The 14,877-nt window shown below is 41.8% G+C and overlaps 6 protein-coding genes across 7 annotated transcripts; 3 read left to right on the forward strand and 3 right to left on the reverse strand.

Moving 5' to 3' along the window:
• Nucleotides 1-145: 145 nt before the first annotated feature.
• Nucleotides 146-1,045, forward strand: LOC115770650 (39S ribosomal protein L40, mitochondrial). 2 transcript variants are annotated; one of them, XM_030716013.1, is made up of 3 exons: nucleotides 146-205; nucleotides 339-592; nucleotides 657-1,045. In XM_030716013.1, exons 1-3 carry the CDS (start codon nucleotides 161-163, stop codon nucleotides 967-969), a joined length of 612 nt encoding a protein of 203 aa, XP_030571873.1. In that variant the 5' UTR covers nucleotides 146-160; the 3' UTR covers nucleotides 970-1,045. The 2 variants fall into 2 exon arrangements, with proteins under 2 accessions (XP_030571873.1, XP_030571874.1); XM_030716014.1 differs by having other exon boundaries at nucleotides 192-291; nucleotides 362-592.
• Nucleotides 1,046-1,403: 358 nt separating this feature from the next.
• On the reverse strand, nucleotides 1,404-2,540 carry LOC115770632 (prefoldin subunit 3). Its single transcript, XM_030715978.1, has 4 exons — nucleotides 2,462-2,540; nucleotides 2,217-2,412; nucleotides 1,698-2,092; nucleotides 1,404-1,641 (listed from the first exon to the last, which is right to left on the reverse strand). The coding sequence occupies exons 2-4, from the start codon at nucleotides 2,301-2,303 to the stop codon at nucleotides 1,536-1,538; spliced, it is 588 nt and encodes a 195-aa protein (XP_030571838.1). The 5' UTR covers nucleotides 2,304-2,412; nucleotides 2,462-2,540; the 3' UTR covers nucleotides 1,404-1,535.
• Nucleotides 2,541-2,607: 67 nt separating this feature from the next.
• LOC115770629 (importin-9) lies at nucleotides 2,608-6,632 on the forward strand. The gene is made up of 5 exons (XM_030715975.1): nucleotides 2,608-2,947; nucleotides 3,018-3,659; nucleotides 3,717-4,135; nucleotides 4,572-5,909; nucleotides 5,991-6,632. The coding sequence occupies exons 1-5, from the start codon at nucleotides 2,794-2,796 to the stop codon at nucleotides 6,507-6,509; spliced, it is 3,072 nt and encodes a 1,023-aa protein (XP_030571835.1). The 5' UTR covers nucleotides 2,608-2,793; the 3' UTR covers nucleotides 6,510-6,632.
• Nucleotides 6,633-6,709: 77 nt separating this feature from the next.
• On the reverse strand, nucleotides 6,710-10,288 carry LOC115770630 (sodium-coupled monocarboxylate transporter 1). The gene is made up of 8 exons (XM_030715976.1): nucleotides 9,877-10,288; nucleotides 9,159-9,224; nucleotides 8,821-9,095; nucleotides 8,245-8,494; nucleotides 7,801-8,181; nucleotides 7,545-7,741; nucleotides 7,293-7,476; nucleotides 6,710-7,236 (listed from the first exon to the last, which is right to left on the reverse strand). The coding sequence occupies exons 1-8, from the start codon at nucleotides 10,234-10,236 to the stop codon at nucleotides 7,174-7,176; spliced, it is 1,776 nt and encodes a 591-aa protein (XP_030571836.1). The 5' UTR covers nucleotides 10,237-10,288; the 3' UTR covers nucleotides 6,710-7,173.
• A 1,395-nt stretch (nucleotides 10,289-11,683) lies between these two features.
• On the forward strand, nucleotides 11,684-12,467 carry LOC115770839 (peptidyl-prolyl cis-trans isomerase-like 1). Its single transcript, XM_030716273.1, has 3 exons — nucleotides 11,684-11,845; nucleotides 11,910-11,958; nucleotides 12,020-12,467. The coding sequence occupies exons 1-3, from the start codon at nucleotides 11,772-11,774 to the stop codon at nucleotides 12,416-12,418; spliced, it is 522 nt and encodes a 173-aa protein (XP_030572133.1). The 5' UTR covers nucleotides 11,684-11,771; the 3' UTR covers nucleotides 12,419-12,467.
• On the reverse strand, nucleotides 12,451-14,624 carry LOC115770838 (neither inactivation nor afterpotential protein G). Its single transcript, XM_030716272.1, has 5 exons — nucleotides 14,519-14,624; nucleotides 14,331-14,465; nucleotides 13,005-14,275; nucleotides 12,726-12,937; nucleotides 12,451-12,663 (listed from the first exon to the last, which is right to left on the reverse strand). The coding sequence occupies exons 1-5, from the start codon at nucleotides 14,535-14,537 to the stop codon at nucleotides 12,522-12,524; spliced, it is 1,779 nt and encodes a 592-aa protein (XP_030572132.1). The 5' UTR covers nucleotides 14,538-14,624; the 3' UTR covers nucleotides 12,451-12,521.
• Nucleotides 14,625-14,877: the final 253 nt, after the last annotated feature.

Genomic DNA, 14,877 nt, shown 5'->3' on the forward strand with positions numbered 1-14,877 from the left:
GGATAGTGCTTTGAGACTTAAATGACTTAAAATGTGTTGTAGAAGAAGTAAAAATATTCAAAATCAGCGGCTTTCCATATTCAACTGTTACATCAAGCAAATGAACGTAAAATTGTCCGGCAGCATCGCAGCGTTGCCAGTGTGTTGCAGCCCTGACCATATGTTTGGAAGTCGATTATCGATATACTTCAATGGAACTCCGACGGTAAGAAGCAGCACATTACGCAAACGTTATTTCGGCTTTTAGCTCAATTGTTTACTAAAAATGTCGCTCCTTGGCGCAATTTCTCGGTAATTGTTCTAACACAAACTAAATTAACAGCCTACTCTTAATATAGATACGCATTTCATACATAAATAGGTTGAGTCTACAGAGCAGCAGTCTTGCCGCACGTTGCCTTCACACAACGCCCGTACTGTGCGCTGAACCGTTAAAGAAAAAGAAAAAACTTGACCCGCAGATCATAAAACAGAGAGAGGACCGTAAGAAAAAGAAAATCGAAAAGCAAATACGTAGGCTTGAAAGGAATGCGCGTCAACTTAAGCCGGTGGAAGAGCTGGAGATGCCTTTAGATTTAATTGACAACAAGGCGTAAGTTTGTTGCTTTCAGATGCACGCGCTCCAATTTGTACATAATTTTTCTTTTTCTGTACAGGAAACGGGAACGAAAGCTTACGCCTTTGAGCAGCGCAGAGGTAGAGCAGCGTGCACTTCTTAAGAAACAATGGGCGCACTACAAACACGATGAGAAGGTGGCAGATTTCCAAATCATTGACCGCTTGCTGCAGACTCAAAACAAAGCGCTAGAGGAGCTACGTCGTGAGTCCGAGGAGCTTTACCAAGCTGCTATAGAAGTAGACATGAAACTGTTGCCGGTCGCTTTGAAAGGACCTGTCGCAACGCCTCCTATCAAAAACTATGTGAGCCCCGATGGCGACTACATACACCAGTCCATGAAGTGGGAATAAACGGCTTATTTGTCTAATTAGGAAAAAAAAAGTTGTTAGTTTGTTTATTGCAATTAAAAACAATGAAATAAATGCATATACATCTGTGTCAATTAAATGCCTTCGCTGCGGGTTGGTACCCAAAGGCTGCGGCTCCCTGATTGATGTCGAGTTCCTTAACCTCTCTAATTAAAGAGGTAAGCCCGTTCTCTCTGAAGAAGCCCTGATCTGACTTTATAAAGATATATATTTTTGTCCAATGTATAATGTTCCTTTAGCAGCTTGCTTTCTTTTGAGGCCCACTCTCATATGTTATGCTGACGCTCATTTTCTGCATTGTATGTATTTCATATTTATTATAATAGAGAACAAGAGTTAAACAAGTAAAAAATGCAATTGGCGTATCCTTCGATTTGTTCTTTTTTAATTTTGAAAGCACTGCGAGCTGAATATATGTTTTGTTTAATGTTTATCGGGCGTCGGAAATCAAAACTATATATTTTCAAACAAATAAATAATATATCCTTATATACCCGATTTACCTTGCGTGCATTTTTTTTTTTAGTTTTAACCTGTTTAAGAGTTATCTACGAGGGCGTACTATTGGCATTAGTTTTGGCCGCGGCCTGCCGCTTTTTAACACCCCAATTGTAGACCCGCGCCATGTTAACTTCGGTTGTGGTTATTTGATCTCTGTAGAAGTGGGAGATACGCATAAATACACAGTACCGCACAAAATCTTAACTCACCTCAGAAAGTCCAGGTCGTGCTCCACTGACTTAAGATTGCCCACAGCGGATGTTATATTTTGCTTTAAGAGCGCCTCGGCCTCGTCTAGTGGATATTCCAGCATAACGCTGGCTCCCAGCCAGAGATAAACTGTTTTTGTGGGCGGCACCAGCGTCTTGATAAACACCTGATCACTGAGCAAGAATTGCGTTTCACGCTCCTCTTTCTCTTTGCGCAGCACATTCACCATCTCCAACGACCGCTCCAGATCGGGTATCTGAGATTTCAGCTTGCGGCGGTGCGCCTCAAAGTTGTAGGCCATGAATCGATACTTTCCATGTTGTTCGTCCAGCCGTTGCAACACCTTTTCACAATTCTCGTTCTCCGGTTGTGTCATAAACGTATCAATTTCCTCCTGCAAACAGAACAGCGGATGATTAATATGAAAAATTGCCTACAGATGTTTTGGCTGTGGTCTACATCTAGGTTAGAATTGGAATTGACTCAGCAGCCGCCGACGCCTGCAACATGATACTCACTAAAAATATTGCTTCTGGTATTCCCGCAAAAGTTTTTTGATTTTCCGGCAATTTTGGTATTTCTACTGTATCCATGATGCCCGTCATATTGCTTTTATTTAATATTTACTCTTATAAATTGGAATAAATTTACAGCAGGTCAAAGGCGGCAGCGGCAGAGCAAGGCGATGGTATTAAAAGAAGTGCTGTACAGCGACTGCAAGTATGCTTTATACATATGACTAGTACTTAACAGTTACTCTTACCAAAATTATTGCAATCTTAGGGTATGACATTAAATAAATTACTAATAGCTTTACTTTATTCTTAAAAAGCATTGGCATTAGAGTACAAGGTAAATATTGAAGCTTGCCAAGCCCTAAAATATGATTTCAGTTCAATAATAATTTAAATTACAGTCCATTTACTATGACTGTAAAGTCGCAGTACTATACAGTGAACGCACGAGTAGTGTTGTAGAACAGCAAAATAAGTTTGAACAGAACTAACAGCAGTTTACATGTGCTACGTTCTGCTGCGGCAAACATCTCTTTAGCGGCTTTGTGTATTTTTTTATATTTAATTTTGATACTCTGTCATGTCGAACGACGAAGGTGGCGTAGGTGTTGCACGCGGCGGCGGCGATTCTGTTAAACAAGCCATCATCGAGGAACTACAGAATCTGCTGAGCTCGGACACAAGTGTTTTGCAACAGGCGGAAAAGCGTAACAAGCAATTGCAATACACAGAAGGTATGATGCATGCAAATTGGCGGGCAAAGCCAGGCGTTGTCTGCTTCATGCTAACGGCTTCGAATTGCAGGGTATGGCGTCTACTTGTCGGAGATTATAATGAATCAGTCGCATGAGCTACCATTGCGTCAAATTGCCATTATTATGCTGACGCGATACGTGGAAAATCACTGGACAGATCTCGATGAGACGGACAAGGCAGGCGGACATATGGCCACCGAGCAGGCCAAACGCACAATACGTAACATATTGCCCAATGGCCTGTACGACCCCAACTCTAAGATACGCTCTTCGGTGGCACACACAATATCTACAATAGCAGCTACCGATTATCCGCACTGCTGGGCGGAGCTCTTTGACATTATTGTCAAGTGTCTGGGTGGCAATGAGGATTCCATACATGGAGCTATGCAAGTGCTGCAGGATTTTACATACGATGTTGAGCAAATCAAGGAACTTGGTCCTGTGGTCATACCCGAGGTGTATCGCATTTTCGACTCGGAGCAAAACTACTCAATTAAGACGCGCGTCTCCGCCATACGAACCCTGAAGCAGCTCTTTATGTCTATCTCGGCGCTTATAACTGACAAGCAGGAGCAGAGCTCCATGATGAGCTCCATACTTACGAACTTTATGGATAAGCTTGTGCATTATCTAAGTATGAATTGCGGCGCTGGATCCAGCTTTTTGCTGCGCTCCGAAATCATTAAAGGTCTGTAATCTGATAATAAACCCAGCGACAGTTTATAATTTCGGTTTTAATTTGCAGTGTTCACTTACCTGGTAACCGATATGCCAAAATACATTAATCCTTTCATGGAGCGCATATTGCCAATTATCTGGCAGTTGCTTACACAAATTGCAGAAACCTACGTGAAAGTTTCCGTTAATCAGACGGAAGCAAATCCGCTGGCGAGTGGCGAAAACGAAGAAGATGACGAACAGACCAATTTCCAAACGCTGATCATACAAATCCTCGAGTTCATAAACTGTATTGTCACATGCGGGAAACTGCGTGGCAACATTAAGAATGTCCTTGCCGATTTAATCTACATAACCATCGTATACATACAGCTCAGTGAGGAGCAGTTGGAGGACTGGCAAGAAGACCCCGAGAAATTCGTTGACGACGAGGACGATGGCGGTGTCGAGCTAACTGTACGCATGTGTGGCCGTGATGTGCTGCTGGTGAGTCTCAGTAACATTAACTATATATACAAACTATTTTCGTAATATCAAAAGGCAGGAAATGTATCGATTGCATATCAGCTAAAAATGCTATATTAAAGTTGTACTTCTGTTTGTACATATCAATAACCGTCTGTTTGCTTTTAAAGCCGCGCCAATCTCTAAAACTTCAAAATATGTCCACTTTAGTAAGTTACTTTAATTTTCTTCAATAGTTACCAAATCTACCAACACAATTTGTTTTGAGGGCTGGTTTTTTTTTTTAAATATATATGTATGTGTGCATTTTAGACAACCCTTATTGTGATGTTTTTTGTAGTAATGAAAAATTAATTTATTTATATATTTTATAGATATTTATTGGAAGGGCTTAGGTGATAAGTGCGTTAAATAATGATGATGGCCAATATATTTCTCTGATATATTTCATACACAGGCCATAAATGACGAGTTCGGAGTGAAGGCCATTCAGCCGTTGCAGGAAGCACTGGGCCGGCACTTTAGCGTGGCCGAGGCAGAGAAGGCCGCTAACAATCCGAATTGGTGGAAGATTCAAGAAGCCTGCATGGATGCTGTTCATGGATTTCGTGACATAATACTCGAGGGGGATTCGAAATTTGACTTGCTTAATTATCTGACAATCGTTCGCAATTTGCTAGTGCACCAGGAATCGCCCCATCTGGTCGGACGTGCGCTCTGGACCCTGAGCACATACTCCAAGTCGGATTTGTACAATCCGCAAATGATAAGCGAAATTCTGGACGTAACACTGTGCAGTCTGTCGCCGGATAAGTCGCACATATTACGCATCAGCGCCGTTCGCACCTTGCACGGCTTCCTGCAAGCCAACGAAGATGTCGAAGGGGAGAAACGTACATTACTTGTTTCCAAATTACCTGGTTTCCTAGATGGCATTATGACCCTTGTACCCGGCTGCAAGGCCACTGTTCTGGCGCTTATAATGGAGGCTCTTACAATGATGGTCAAGTTTGATGCAGACTTTGCGTACGCAATGCACCCCAAGATCACACCCCTGACCATTGCAGCCTTCCTGAAATATGCTGAAGATCCGTTTGTTTTGGAGAATGTTCAAGATCTGATCAAGGCGCTCTGCCAGCACAAGCAGTGTCTGGGATCGTTGCAAGAGAAATTCATACCCACCATTGTAAGCATACTAGCGCTTCAGGGTGAACAATGCGCAGAGAAGCAGGATATTGCCCTGGATGTGCTAAATACAATTGTCAGGTACACGGAGCCGCCCCTGCCCAATGTCCTGCTGGAAACAGCATTTCCCGCGATGATTAACTGTGTGCTGCACACTGACGATCACACCGTAATGGTTGCTGGTGGGGAGTGCCTGCGCAGCTTCATCAATGTTTCACCGGAGCAGATATGCAACTATAAGAATGGCGAAGGCGTCAACTATGTAATGCAGGTGGCAACTGTTTTGCTAAATCCCATGAATGCCGAGATGACAGCCGGTGGTCAAATTGGACGATTGGTCATCACCATAATCACCAAAATGGGCAGCATGCTGGGTCAAACGGTTGATATGCTGCTAAAGGCAGTCATCAGCAAGATGCAGAACCTCGAGTGCCTTAAGGTCATCATGAATTTGGTGCTCATATTTGCCCATTTGTTCCTTACCCAAATGGATGCTGTGCTTAACTTTCTGTCTACAGTGCCTGGACCCAATGGCGAGCCTGCCTTGCAGTTTGTTCTGACTAATTGGCTGTCGCGACAGAACTCCTTCTTTGGTGCATACGAACGCAAAGTATGTACATTTCTATATAAACCAATTTTTATTTGGACTGACAACTGAAACAAATGAATGTATACCTTTAATACTCAACAGGTCACAACGATGGCTCTCTGCAAGCTTTTCGAGTACGGCGTAGCAACGCAGGACAATCGATTGACGTCAATTACGTACAAGGAACTAGTGGATGAGCCGAGCGGCGATCGCATTCGCACACGTTCAGTTGCGTCCTCATATCAGAAATGGATCACAATTCCCGCACTTGTGAAGATATTTAAAGTGCTCATATCCGAATATCAGCACTTCCAAGAAGGCAAGACGGATGCGCCGCTTACAGATTCCGAGGATGAAGTGACCGAGGAAGATGATGCTGCCGGCAATGCCGCCAAGCCACGCTACATCTCCGACCTGTGTTTCGATTTCGATGAGGACAATGTAGAGGATGAGCAAGTGCTGCAGGTGCTGCTCAAGGAATGCAACTACACAGGCGACATTGGCGAGAATTTGCAAAAGTTTTTAACCAACTTCACACAAAATGAACATTTTCCCACATTTTACGAACATCTCAATGAATCCGAGCGCCTCGTTCTGCTAGCCAAAGTGCAGCAGAAGTAATTAAAGCGGCAGCCCCATCGACTATCCAATTTGAAAATATGTCTCACAGCCCATTGTGTTAATCGTTTATAATTAATCGTTATCAAGCATTTAATAAATGAAAACCTTTATATTTGTAACGTACGTAAGATATTATATTCATAATTTATCCAATTTTGTTGAACTTAGATAAAAAATTTGCTGTAATTGAGAATTATATTTATATAAAAACCTAAACTAGCTGGGCTGTTCGTCATTCTGACTTATTAAGACTTAAACGTAAATGACTCATTAAGGCTAAGTTAGAACATAAATGATAGCCACATATTTCTGTCATTTGAGTCAGGTCCAGTATAGATTTCGTTTTTGCTCGGGTTCGCAACTCGCTCACTTGATCAGATGCCAAGAGAGGAACTGCTATGGCTTAGGAACTGCTATGGCTTAGTGCTCTTATTAATTCCTAAAGTTCATTTAAATGTATGTGTCTGCACAAAAACAATGCGCACAAATTGAGATTTTTTTCAATTTCGGTCGCATTTCTGCACTCTTGCGAACTTGTTGCATTTTAGCTCGTTATTAATAGGAAACATATATAGGATTTTTTGAAAAATTTTATAGACACTTAAGTATATTATATATATGTATATATATTCAATATTATATTTGACTTTAATATCACGGCCAACTAAAGAGCCACCTCATCGCTGCATAGTTGGTGCTGCAGCGGAATTTCGACCTTGTAAACGTTCTAAAAAGTAAATATAAAATGAATTCATGCTCATAAAGATGAGTTTCTATACCCACCGTTGGCTTGTGTGAATCAAACTTAAAGTACTTTCGAATGCAAGGTGTAAGCAGTACAGGATCAACTTTGTTGGGATTGTTAGTGCCAAAGACTAGGGTGCTAAGCAGTGCAATGATTACAGTAACTGAGGCGCCCAAGGTCGTATACCACATATATGATATCCGATACAATGGGAAAATATCCCTAAAATATACCAAGCATAACAAGTAGTATAGTATAATATCAATGATGGCCAGTTAGGCTGCACTTACTCCGCTGATGGCCCATTCATATGGGTGGCATTGGCGGCGCTGGACACCAGAGCAGCTGCATCGAAACTGTAGCTGCACTGTTCAACGTTTAATGGTTTGGTTTGATAACGAATGGCGCCCGATGCGATGGCCCATTGTGCATTCAAGCTTACCCAAGACATTACAAAGACGCCCACACAGCCGCCGAGCATTGCGCTCTAGGGAAATCAAATTTCTTGAAAGGATGTTAAGGCATTGTGAAACATTTGAGACTCACATTGCCATTAATCCAGGGCATAATTAAACCCATGGTGAAGATGCCAAAGAGTGGCCCATTTGTGATTGACTCTAGGCTCATGGTCAGCTGCAGCACAGTACCCATATGCTCCACAACATAAACTAGTGCCACGCAAAGCACTCCTATGCCCACTACGACCAGACGCATGATCCAATTGGTGGCCCGATTTGTTAGCGGTTTCTTAACATACGGCTTCACAAAATCTTCCAATACCACAGCGGACATTGAGTTCAGACAGGTTGAGAGTGAGCTTAGAGCAGCGCTAAAGACGCCAGAAATAAATAGACCCGTCATTCCAGGCAGCTCGCCCAGCGTGTCCATGACAAAAAGCGGCAAAAGCTGATCCCGTGCCTTCGCCAACTGTTGATGCAGTTAAATGGTATTATAAATAAAAACTATTTCCTGACTCATTTGCATACATACCTTAGTAGTTAGTGGATCACAATTTTGATATGTCGCATAGATGAGCAGTCCATTGTAGCCACACAAGGCCATCAGAATCAAAACTCCGGTACAAAATATGACCAAAGCCTTGCGGGCATCCGCCAACGTGGGCAGCGATAGATAGCGCTGTATCATGTTCTGGGAAACTGCATTGGTCTGCGTCCAGTAGACAATGCCTCCAAGGAAGAGGCACCAAAATGTGTGACGTACTGTGGGATCAATACTAAGGCTACAAGAGCATGCGAAACACTTTAATGTTTAATTGGAAACATTTGTGTACCCACATTGAAATAATAATAGCTTGTCATGAAACTGTAACGCATAGAGGCACTTAATTAATCTTGATCGGCATCAACAGCTGTGTCGGTCCTGACTTTAACTTGATTGATGCAGCTTACAAATAAGCAATATATCAACATTAGATTACTATATAGAAAAATTGTCTTTTTTCAAGATCTCATGACTGAGCCCAGCAATTACACGCGTTACCATACAAGCGATATGTCTACTAGGGTATTAGCTCTTCGGCGTGCCGAGAGTAGCCATTCAACTCACTCGGGTGCCTCCAATCTGTTCGATTGCCAAGCACGTTCCAGTACCACACTAGCGCCGCCAATATCCAAGCTGCCCTTTATAGCGACCAAAGCTAGGGCGCCCAACATGGATACTGCCTGCACCACATCCGTCCAGACGACGGCCTTAAGGCCGCCCATGCTTGTATAGAACACGCAAATGATGCATACAATCGGCGTAATGGTGTGCACACCTACTCCAGTTACCTGGTTGAAGGCAAGTGCCGGCACATAGATCACAATGGGCAGATAGGCTACCTATAGATAATAATTTAAATGAGACTTGGTGCATAATACTAGTAGAGTACTTGCAATGCTTACATTCATAATGGCAAACATTATGGAACCAAAAAGGCGCAGTCGACGATCAAAGCGAACCTCCAAATACTATAAGAAAAGAGTATTTTTTTGTGATTCTAGAATTAATTAATTATCTTTGCTATATAAATATACATATTTACTTGATGTTAACTAAGCACCTTAAAAATTATTTATTAATTGTTAGCAAAATAGCAAACACTTCAAATTTAGGGAAGCGTTCTCTAGACGAAACTGCACAGCTTGGAAATACCCTGTACTGTAACATTCAGTGGTACAGACTTACTAAGCTTCTTAAGAAATGCTAAATTAATTCCACAATCAACAGATTAAAGATGTATACTTAGGCCTATATCTCAAAATTTGTTATTTCAATTTTAGAAGGAACAGGGGAGCTTTTGCTTGAGATACGCATAATACATGCCAAATTTGATGTTCTAAGTAAGGCTTTAATTACTCAACATTATTAAGTTTAGTCTCTAACTTATTAGTCCATGAGATTATGATATATTTGAATTATATTTTTACCCATGCGAAGTTTATATATTAAAAATAGTTTTAAAAGAGTTTTGCGAAGTTAAATTTAAGTGAAAAAACGAAACTATCTATACACATAAGAAATACTATCAAAAATATATAGGATTGTTTACAACAACATTTTTAAACGGCAAAACTCTCTTTAATTCATTCACGTTGTTGAGTTTTAGTTTAATGTGCTTACCTCATAGGTGGACGTAATGTTAAGATCATGAAAAACGGGCAAATAAAAGACTCCCATCACAACTCCCATGCCTATGACTCCAAGGGATACATATAGATACTGTATACCATACGAGTACACTTCGGTGGGTAGTCCAAGTAATGTAATGCCAGAAATAAAGCTGGCCACCAGTGAGAACGCAACGGGCACCACCAGCATTTTGCGGCCTCCCAGCATGTAATCATCCTCGGAGACGGATTTGTTCATGAAACCAAAGTAGATGCCAATGCCAATGCAGAGTAGAAACATGGCCACAAACGCAACATAGTCGGGCCATGCAAATCGCTGCAGCACTCCCAGAACGTCGTCGATATTATTCATTTTCCAAGTTCCGATCAGGGGTTTTAGCTCTCTGCGGTCACAGCGTGGACTAAGGCGCGTTTACATCTGTCCGTGACTCACTGAATCAGTGGGTTCCATTCGCTGTGCTGGGCGCTAGTCGGCTCTGTGATTCAATCCAATTTCGCTCAATTGTCAATTGTCGGGCAATTTAGGTTTCGGGCAGCACTCAAAATCCACACACATGGGTTTATTTTAGTTAATCAGTTCCCGTGCTTTACTTAGAGAGAATTGCGACACTTCAGCGTCCAGTTGCAACATATTCATAGTTGTGACCTTACATATAAAGTGATTTTGGGGCCTGTCTATATCTGGATAAAATTGTTGACCCCCAAAACGCACAAGAAATTTGCATAATTTTTATTTCTCGCTTGCCAAACAATGACCAGCTACTAGTACTAAATGTGTATTATTTATATTAAATTATGGAAAAGTTTTCATTTTATAAAGCTAATGGATGTGAGAAATAAGATGGCATGTCGTTGTACTAGTTCTTTATTTTATATAGCTTGTAAGAACTTGGGATGGATACCAATTTCCTACGTAATAAAAACAAAAAATTATTTGGCACAAAAACTAGATAACCTCAGACAAAAAAGGAATGCTTAGGTCAATCAATTTAATCGTAGCAAGTAAGTGTGCTCTCGTCGACAGTCCGACTAGAAATTACCCTGTACCCAGCGCCGAGATGGCGTCACAAACTTTGAGAACTTTATTTAAAATACATCCACAACATCACACACACACACACACACACACACACACACACACACCCGGCACAGCCCCACCGAATGGAAAATGCATTTGTAGCTTACTTTGGTGATTACAGACCGAGCTTCATGAAAATTTCAGGCTTGAATATGGAGTCCCAATATGTGTCTATACCAAAGGCCAAGATTATGCATACAGGCTTTATTTTTTCATTTTTCAAAATCTCTTGTCTCCCATCTTCTGCGTTAGCTTAAAAAAGATATGGCTAATTCGAGTCGACTATTAATGCTGACCAAAAATTGATTTACTTTGTAGGGTCGAATATGCTTCCGTTTACCTGTTACATGCATAAGCACAAAACTATTAAGCCCATTTGTAATGGGTACAGGGTATACAATTCAAATTATAACCTCTCTGGTATTATTGAAAAATGAACAACAGTGCTATTAGTGGTTAATTTTTAATTTGAATTCGTTTAATATTTGAAGGAAGAAAAATGTGATTAAGACTATATATGATTGATATTTTTAAACCAGAAATGGCTTGGCAGTGTCGGGAACAATTTAATACATAATATCATTTAAACCTTACATTTTTAACCTTACAGAATTGACACGGTTAACAGAATTTACTTTCTTACTTAACGGAATTAATTTCCCAATCCCACATAATATATTATCGGCAGATACTTCCGCATGCAATTTATCGACGACTTATCAGTTTGCCGCCACAAGATTAACAGCGTTGCGGTGTACAAATTGTAATTTGTTGTTTAAATTATTCAAGCAATATATTAATTGCCAATAATGTTAGCAAATCCTGCATCTGGCAGCGTGCCCGACAAGGCGTGGCAGCCTCCTTTCGTGACGCTGGAAACAACGTGAGTATTCGTGGACAATAAGTGACAACGTTTATGCTGCATGCATTGCTTTCCTTTCCCTTAGTATGGGCGAAATTACTGTGGAGCTGTACTGGAAACACGCACCGAATACTGTACGTACCCTATAGGGGCACCACTTATTGATTAAATGTTAATGGTTTGCCACGGCTTTAGTGTTATAACTTTGCGGAGCTGTCCCGACGCGGCTACTATAACAACGTGGTGTTCCATCGCATTATACGTGACTTCATGATACAAGGCGGTGATCCCACAGGAACTGGCCGTGGTGGCACGTCTGTTTACGGCGGAGAGTTTGCGGACGAGCTGCACAGTGACCTAAAGCACACTGGTGCCGGTATTCTGTCAATGGCCAACTCTGGCCCAGACACCAACGGCTCACAGTTCTTTATTACGCTGGCTCCCACTCAGTGGCTGGACAACAAGCACACCATTTTTGGACGCGTGTACACTGGAATGGAGGTAGTGAAGCGGATTGGTATGGTGGAAACGGATAAGAATGATCGACCGGTCGACCCGTTACGAATTATTAAAGCCAAAGTAGAGAAACTGTAAACACAATAGCAAATTTTTAATAAATATTTAATAAGGACATTAAAATAACAAAAATGTTGATAACCGTCGACTCGTTATATCAACAAGGCTAATTTATATTAATTTAACTGTCTTGTAGCTCATTCTTCAGTATCCACGTGGCTGCGCGCATAGCAATAGCTGTAATAACAGTATTGGGATTGCCGGAAATGGGTCGGGGCAATACACTGGCATCGACAACACGCACATTTGCAAGGCCATATAATCTGTAATTGGAGTTAAACATAAATGTCCGTGGCGTTTGTTCAACAATTATACAAAACATTACTTAAGCTGAGAGTCGACAACGCTACCCAAAGCACAACTGCCGCCTGGATGATGTGATCCCAGACCTATGTGACGCATAAGACACTCCAGATAATTATCCGAGGGCTGCTGTTTCACAAAATCTCTTTCAAATGGTCCGAAATTGGCGCATTCCTGCAGCTTGGGCCAATGAATACGCGGTCTTAATTCAGCAAAAGCGGAGGATGTGACAACCTTTAGGAATGTATATATAAGTAGGTTTACACATTCAAATGCTTGGAACTTTAAAGCAACTTGTTACCTTTACAGCATTTCTTATGGCCGCAATGGTGCAGGCCACATCCTGCTTGTTGCTTAAATAGTTCGGATCAATAAGGGGATTTCTGCGCATAGACTTGTGCTGCAGTGAAACAAACCCTCTAGATTTTGGCTGTAAGCAGCTGGATATGAAAATAAAACCCTCCTGTGAAGCATTATGATAGCGTGGAAAAAGTGCACGAAATGCCGAACGTTTGAAGTTGGAAATAGACATGAAGGCACTTTCATCTATGGCGCCGGCGCCAAAGAACGTGATACCGAAGGGTGTCTGTTCCTCATAGCCAGCCACATGTCCGAGAACTCCAAAGTTTCCGAAGGCTCCAGAGCCGGTACTTAAATATTTAAACAGATTCATAGGACTAAGCAACATACGCTGGTTAAGAGTAGGTCCGATGGTATCTATTGAGACAAATAGTGGCACATTAAAGTGATCATGCAGGCCCTGACCCACCAGTGGCAAATGATGTTGCACTTGCAGACCCAGCTGGGTTAATTTTGTGCTGTCACCGATTCCGGAGGCTAAAAGCAGTTGCGGAGTTTGATAGGCGCCTGCACAGAGCAACAATTCACGTCGCACTTTAATATGGAACTCCAACTCCTTGCTGTGCTCGTCTTTGACACCTACCACAACAGAGCTGGCTTTTGGATTGGATGTTGAAGACAGCTTAATGCCTTTTACCAGAGCCTGAGGCAGTAGACGAAGATTCACGCTGTTGAGTACAGGCAACAGGAATTGCTGCAGCACAGAGTGCCGCAGTCCGTTCTTTATGTTATAAACAGAGCGCCGAAAATGCCAGGGCTTATGCGAAAATTCTGCTTCAGATTCGTCCAGCGCTTGCGTTAACGTGGAATAGCTACGTGGCACTTCAAAAAGATCCCCTGGCTTGGGCTTTGCAGCAGCCAAAAAAGGACGTATGTCGGTCCAGCTCCAATTGCTTAGGTTGTGCAGCTTGTGCCAGGCGTCAAAGTCAGGACCATGTCCATCAAAATGCAACATATAGTTTAGATTAGCCGATCCACCCAGCCCCTTGCCGCGAGGCAGACACTGACGCTGCTCGATCAGACCCTTTGACGAGTGCTTCTGGGGGACCGACAGAAACGACCAGTCATTGGTGCCCTTTTGTTGAAATGTTGTCAGTAGTGGTATTCGACTAAGGAAGCCAAATGAGCCGCCGGCCTCAATCAGCAACACGCTGCCATTGCTGTGTTTCGTCAGTAGAGATGTAAGCGTGGAACCAGCTGTCCCGGCACCCACTAGAAAGTTCAAATTCCACATTCAATCTACTGGGCTTGTGAGACAACAACTTACCAATCACATAATCGAACTCAAACTCTTTATCCTCAAGTAACAACACATTGGAAATATTTTCCCCAAGCAATTTGCAAACAATAATCAGCAATGTCGAGAAGCAACCAATAACAATGGCGCCAACACAGATTACCTCTATAATAAGAGTTTATTATTCACAAAAAAACTAAACAAAAGTATCAATTTACTTTGAAAATGCATTCCCATATCGTGGCAGCCCTCTGATCTGACGAAATACAACTATTTAGTTAGAAAGAACAACAAACAAAGTAAACCGTAAACGACATAATCCAATTATAGGCCCACTGGCCGCACCTGAGGGGAAAAGGCCAAAAATTTGAATACAAGCGCGGGAATTGCACCTTGTGCTGCTATATGTGCTATCGATAAGTGATTGGGACACTCCACCATCTGTTATTAGATGCCTTATCGATAAGTTGGCTGGTATATTTTGGCGGTCAAAAACAACAAACATACAAGATTATTTTAAATGTGTAGGGATATGGAAAATAACAGCAATTAAAGTTAATATCAAGAAACATTAACT

Source organism: Drosophila novamexicana, unplaced genomic scaffold (genome assembly GCF_003285875.2).
Source record: "Drosophila novamexicana strain 15010-1031.04,08,12 unplaced genomic scaffold, DnovRS2.1 tig00004560-arrow-pilon, whole genome shotgun sequence".
Taxonomy (NCBI): domain Eukaryota; kingdom Metazoa; phylum Arthropoda; class Insecta; order Diptera; family Drosophilidae; genus Drosophila; species Drosophila novamexicana.

Excerpts from the sequence above, each read along its gene's own strand:
- LOC115770839 (XM_030716273.1), top strand. The coding sequence starts at position 11,772 with ATGTTAGCAAATCCTGCATCTGGCAGCGTGCCCGACAAGGCGTGGCAG. Across the intron at positions 11,846-11,909 it reads TTCGTGACGCTGGAAACAAC|TATGGGCGAAATTACTGTGG; the intron begins GTGAGTATTCGT and ends CCTTTCCCTTAG. Across the intron at positions 11,959-12,019 it reads GGAAACACGCACCGAATACT|TGTTATAACTTTGCGGAGCT; the intron begins GTACGTACCCTA and ends CCACGGCTTTAG.
- LOC115770632 (XM_030715978.1), bottom strand. The coding sequence starts at position 2,303 with ATGACGGGCATCATGGATACAGTAGAAATACCAAAATTGCCGGAAAAT. Across the intron at positions 2,093-2,216 it reads TACCAGAAGCAATATTTTTA|GAGGAAATTGATACGTTTAT; the intron begins GTGAGTATCATG and ends TTCTGTTTGCAG. Across the intron at positions 1,642-1,697 it reads CACGACCTGGACTTTCTGAG|AGATCAAATAACCACAACCG; the intron begins GTGAGTTAAGAT and ends CCACTTCTACAG.
- LOC115770838 (XM_030716272.1), bottom strand. Across the intron at positions 12,938-13,004 it reads CCATAAGAAATGCTGTAAAG|GTTGTCACATCCTCCGCTTT; the intron begins GTAACAAGTTGC and ends ACATTCCTAAAG. Across the intron at positions 12,664-12,725 it reads GTTGTCGACTCTCAGCTTAA|ATTATATGGCCTTGCAAATG; the intron begins GTAATGTTTTGT and ends CTCCAATTACAG.
- LOC115770650 (XM_030716013.1), top strand. The coding sequence starts at position 161 with ATGTTTGGAAGTCGATTATCGATATACTTCAATGGAACTCCGACG. Across the intron at positions 206-338 it reads ACTTCAATGGAACTCCGACG|ATACGCATTTCATACATAAA; the intron begins GTAAGAAGCAGC and ends CTCTTAATATAG. Across the intron at positions 593-656 it reads GATTTAATTGACAACAAGGC|GAAACGGGAACGAAAGCTTA; the intron begins GTAAGTTTGTTG and ends TTTTCTGTACAG.
- LOC115770630 (XM_030715976.1), bottom strand. The coding sequence starts at position 10,236 with ATGAATAATATCGACGACGTTCTGGGAGTGCTGCAGCGATTTGCATGG. Across the intron at positions 9,096-9,158 it reads TAATGTTTGCCATTATGAAT|GTAGCCTATCTGCCCATTGT; the intron begins GTAAGCATTGCA and ends TATTATCTATAG. Across the intron at positions 7,477-7,544 it reads ATGAATGGGCCATCAGCGGA|GGATATTTTCCCATTGTATC; the intron begins GTAAGTGCAGCC and ends GGTATATTTTAG.
- LOC115770629 (XM_030715975.1), top strand. The coding sequence starts at position 2,794 with ATGTCGAACGACGAAGGTGGCGTAGGTGTTGCACGCGGCGGCGGCGAT. Across the intron at positions 3,660-3,716 it reads GCGCTCCGAAATCATTAAAG|TGTTCACTTACCTGGTAACC; the intron begins GTCTGTAATCTG and ends TTTAATTTGCAG. Across the intron at positions 4,136-4,571 it reads GTGGCCGTGATGTGCTGCTG|GCCATAAATGACGAGTTCGG; the intron begins GTGAGTCTCAGT and ends TTTCATACACAG.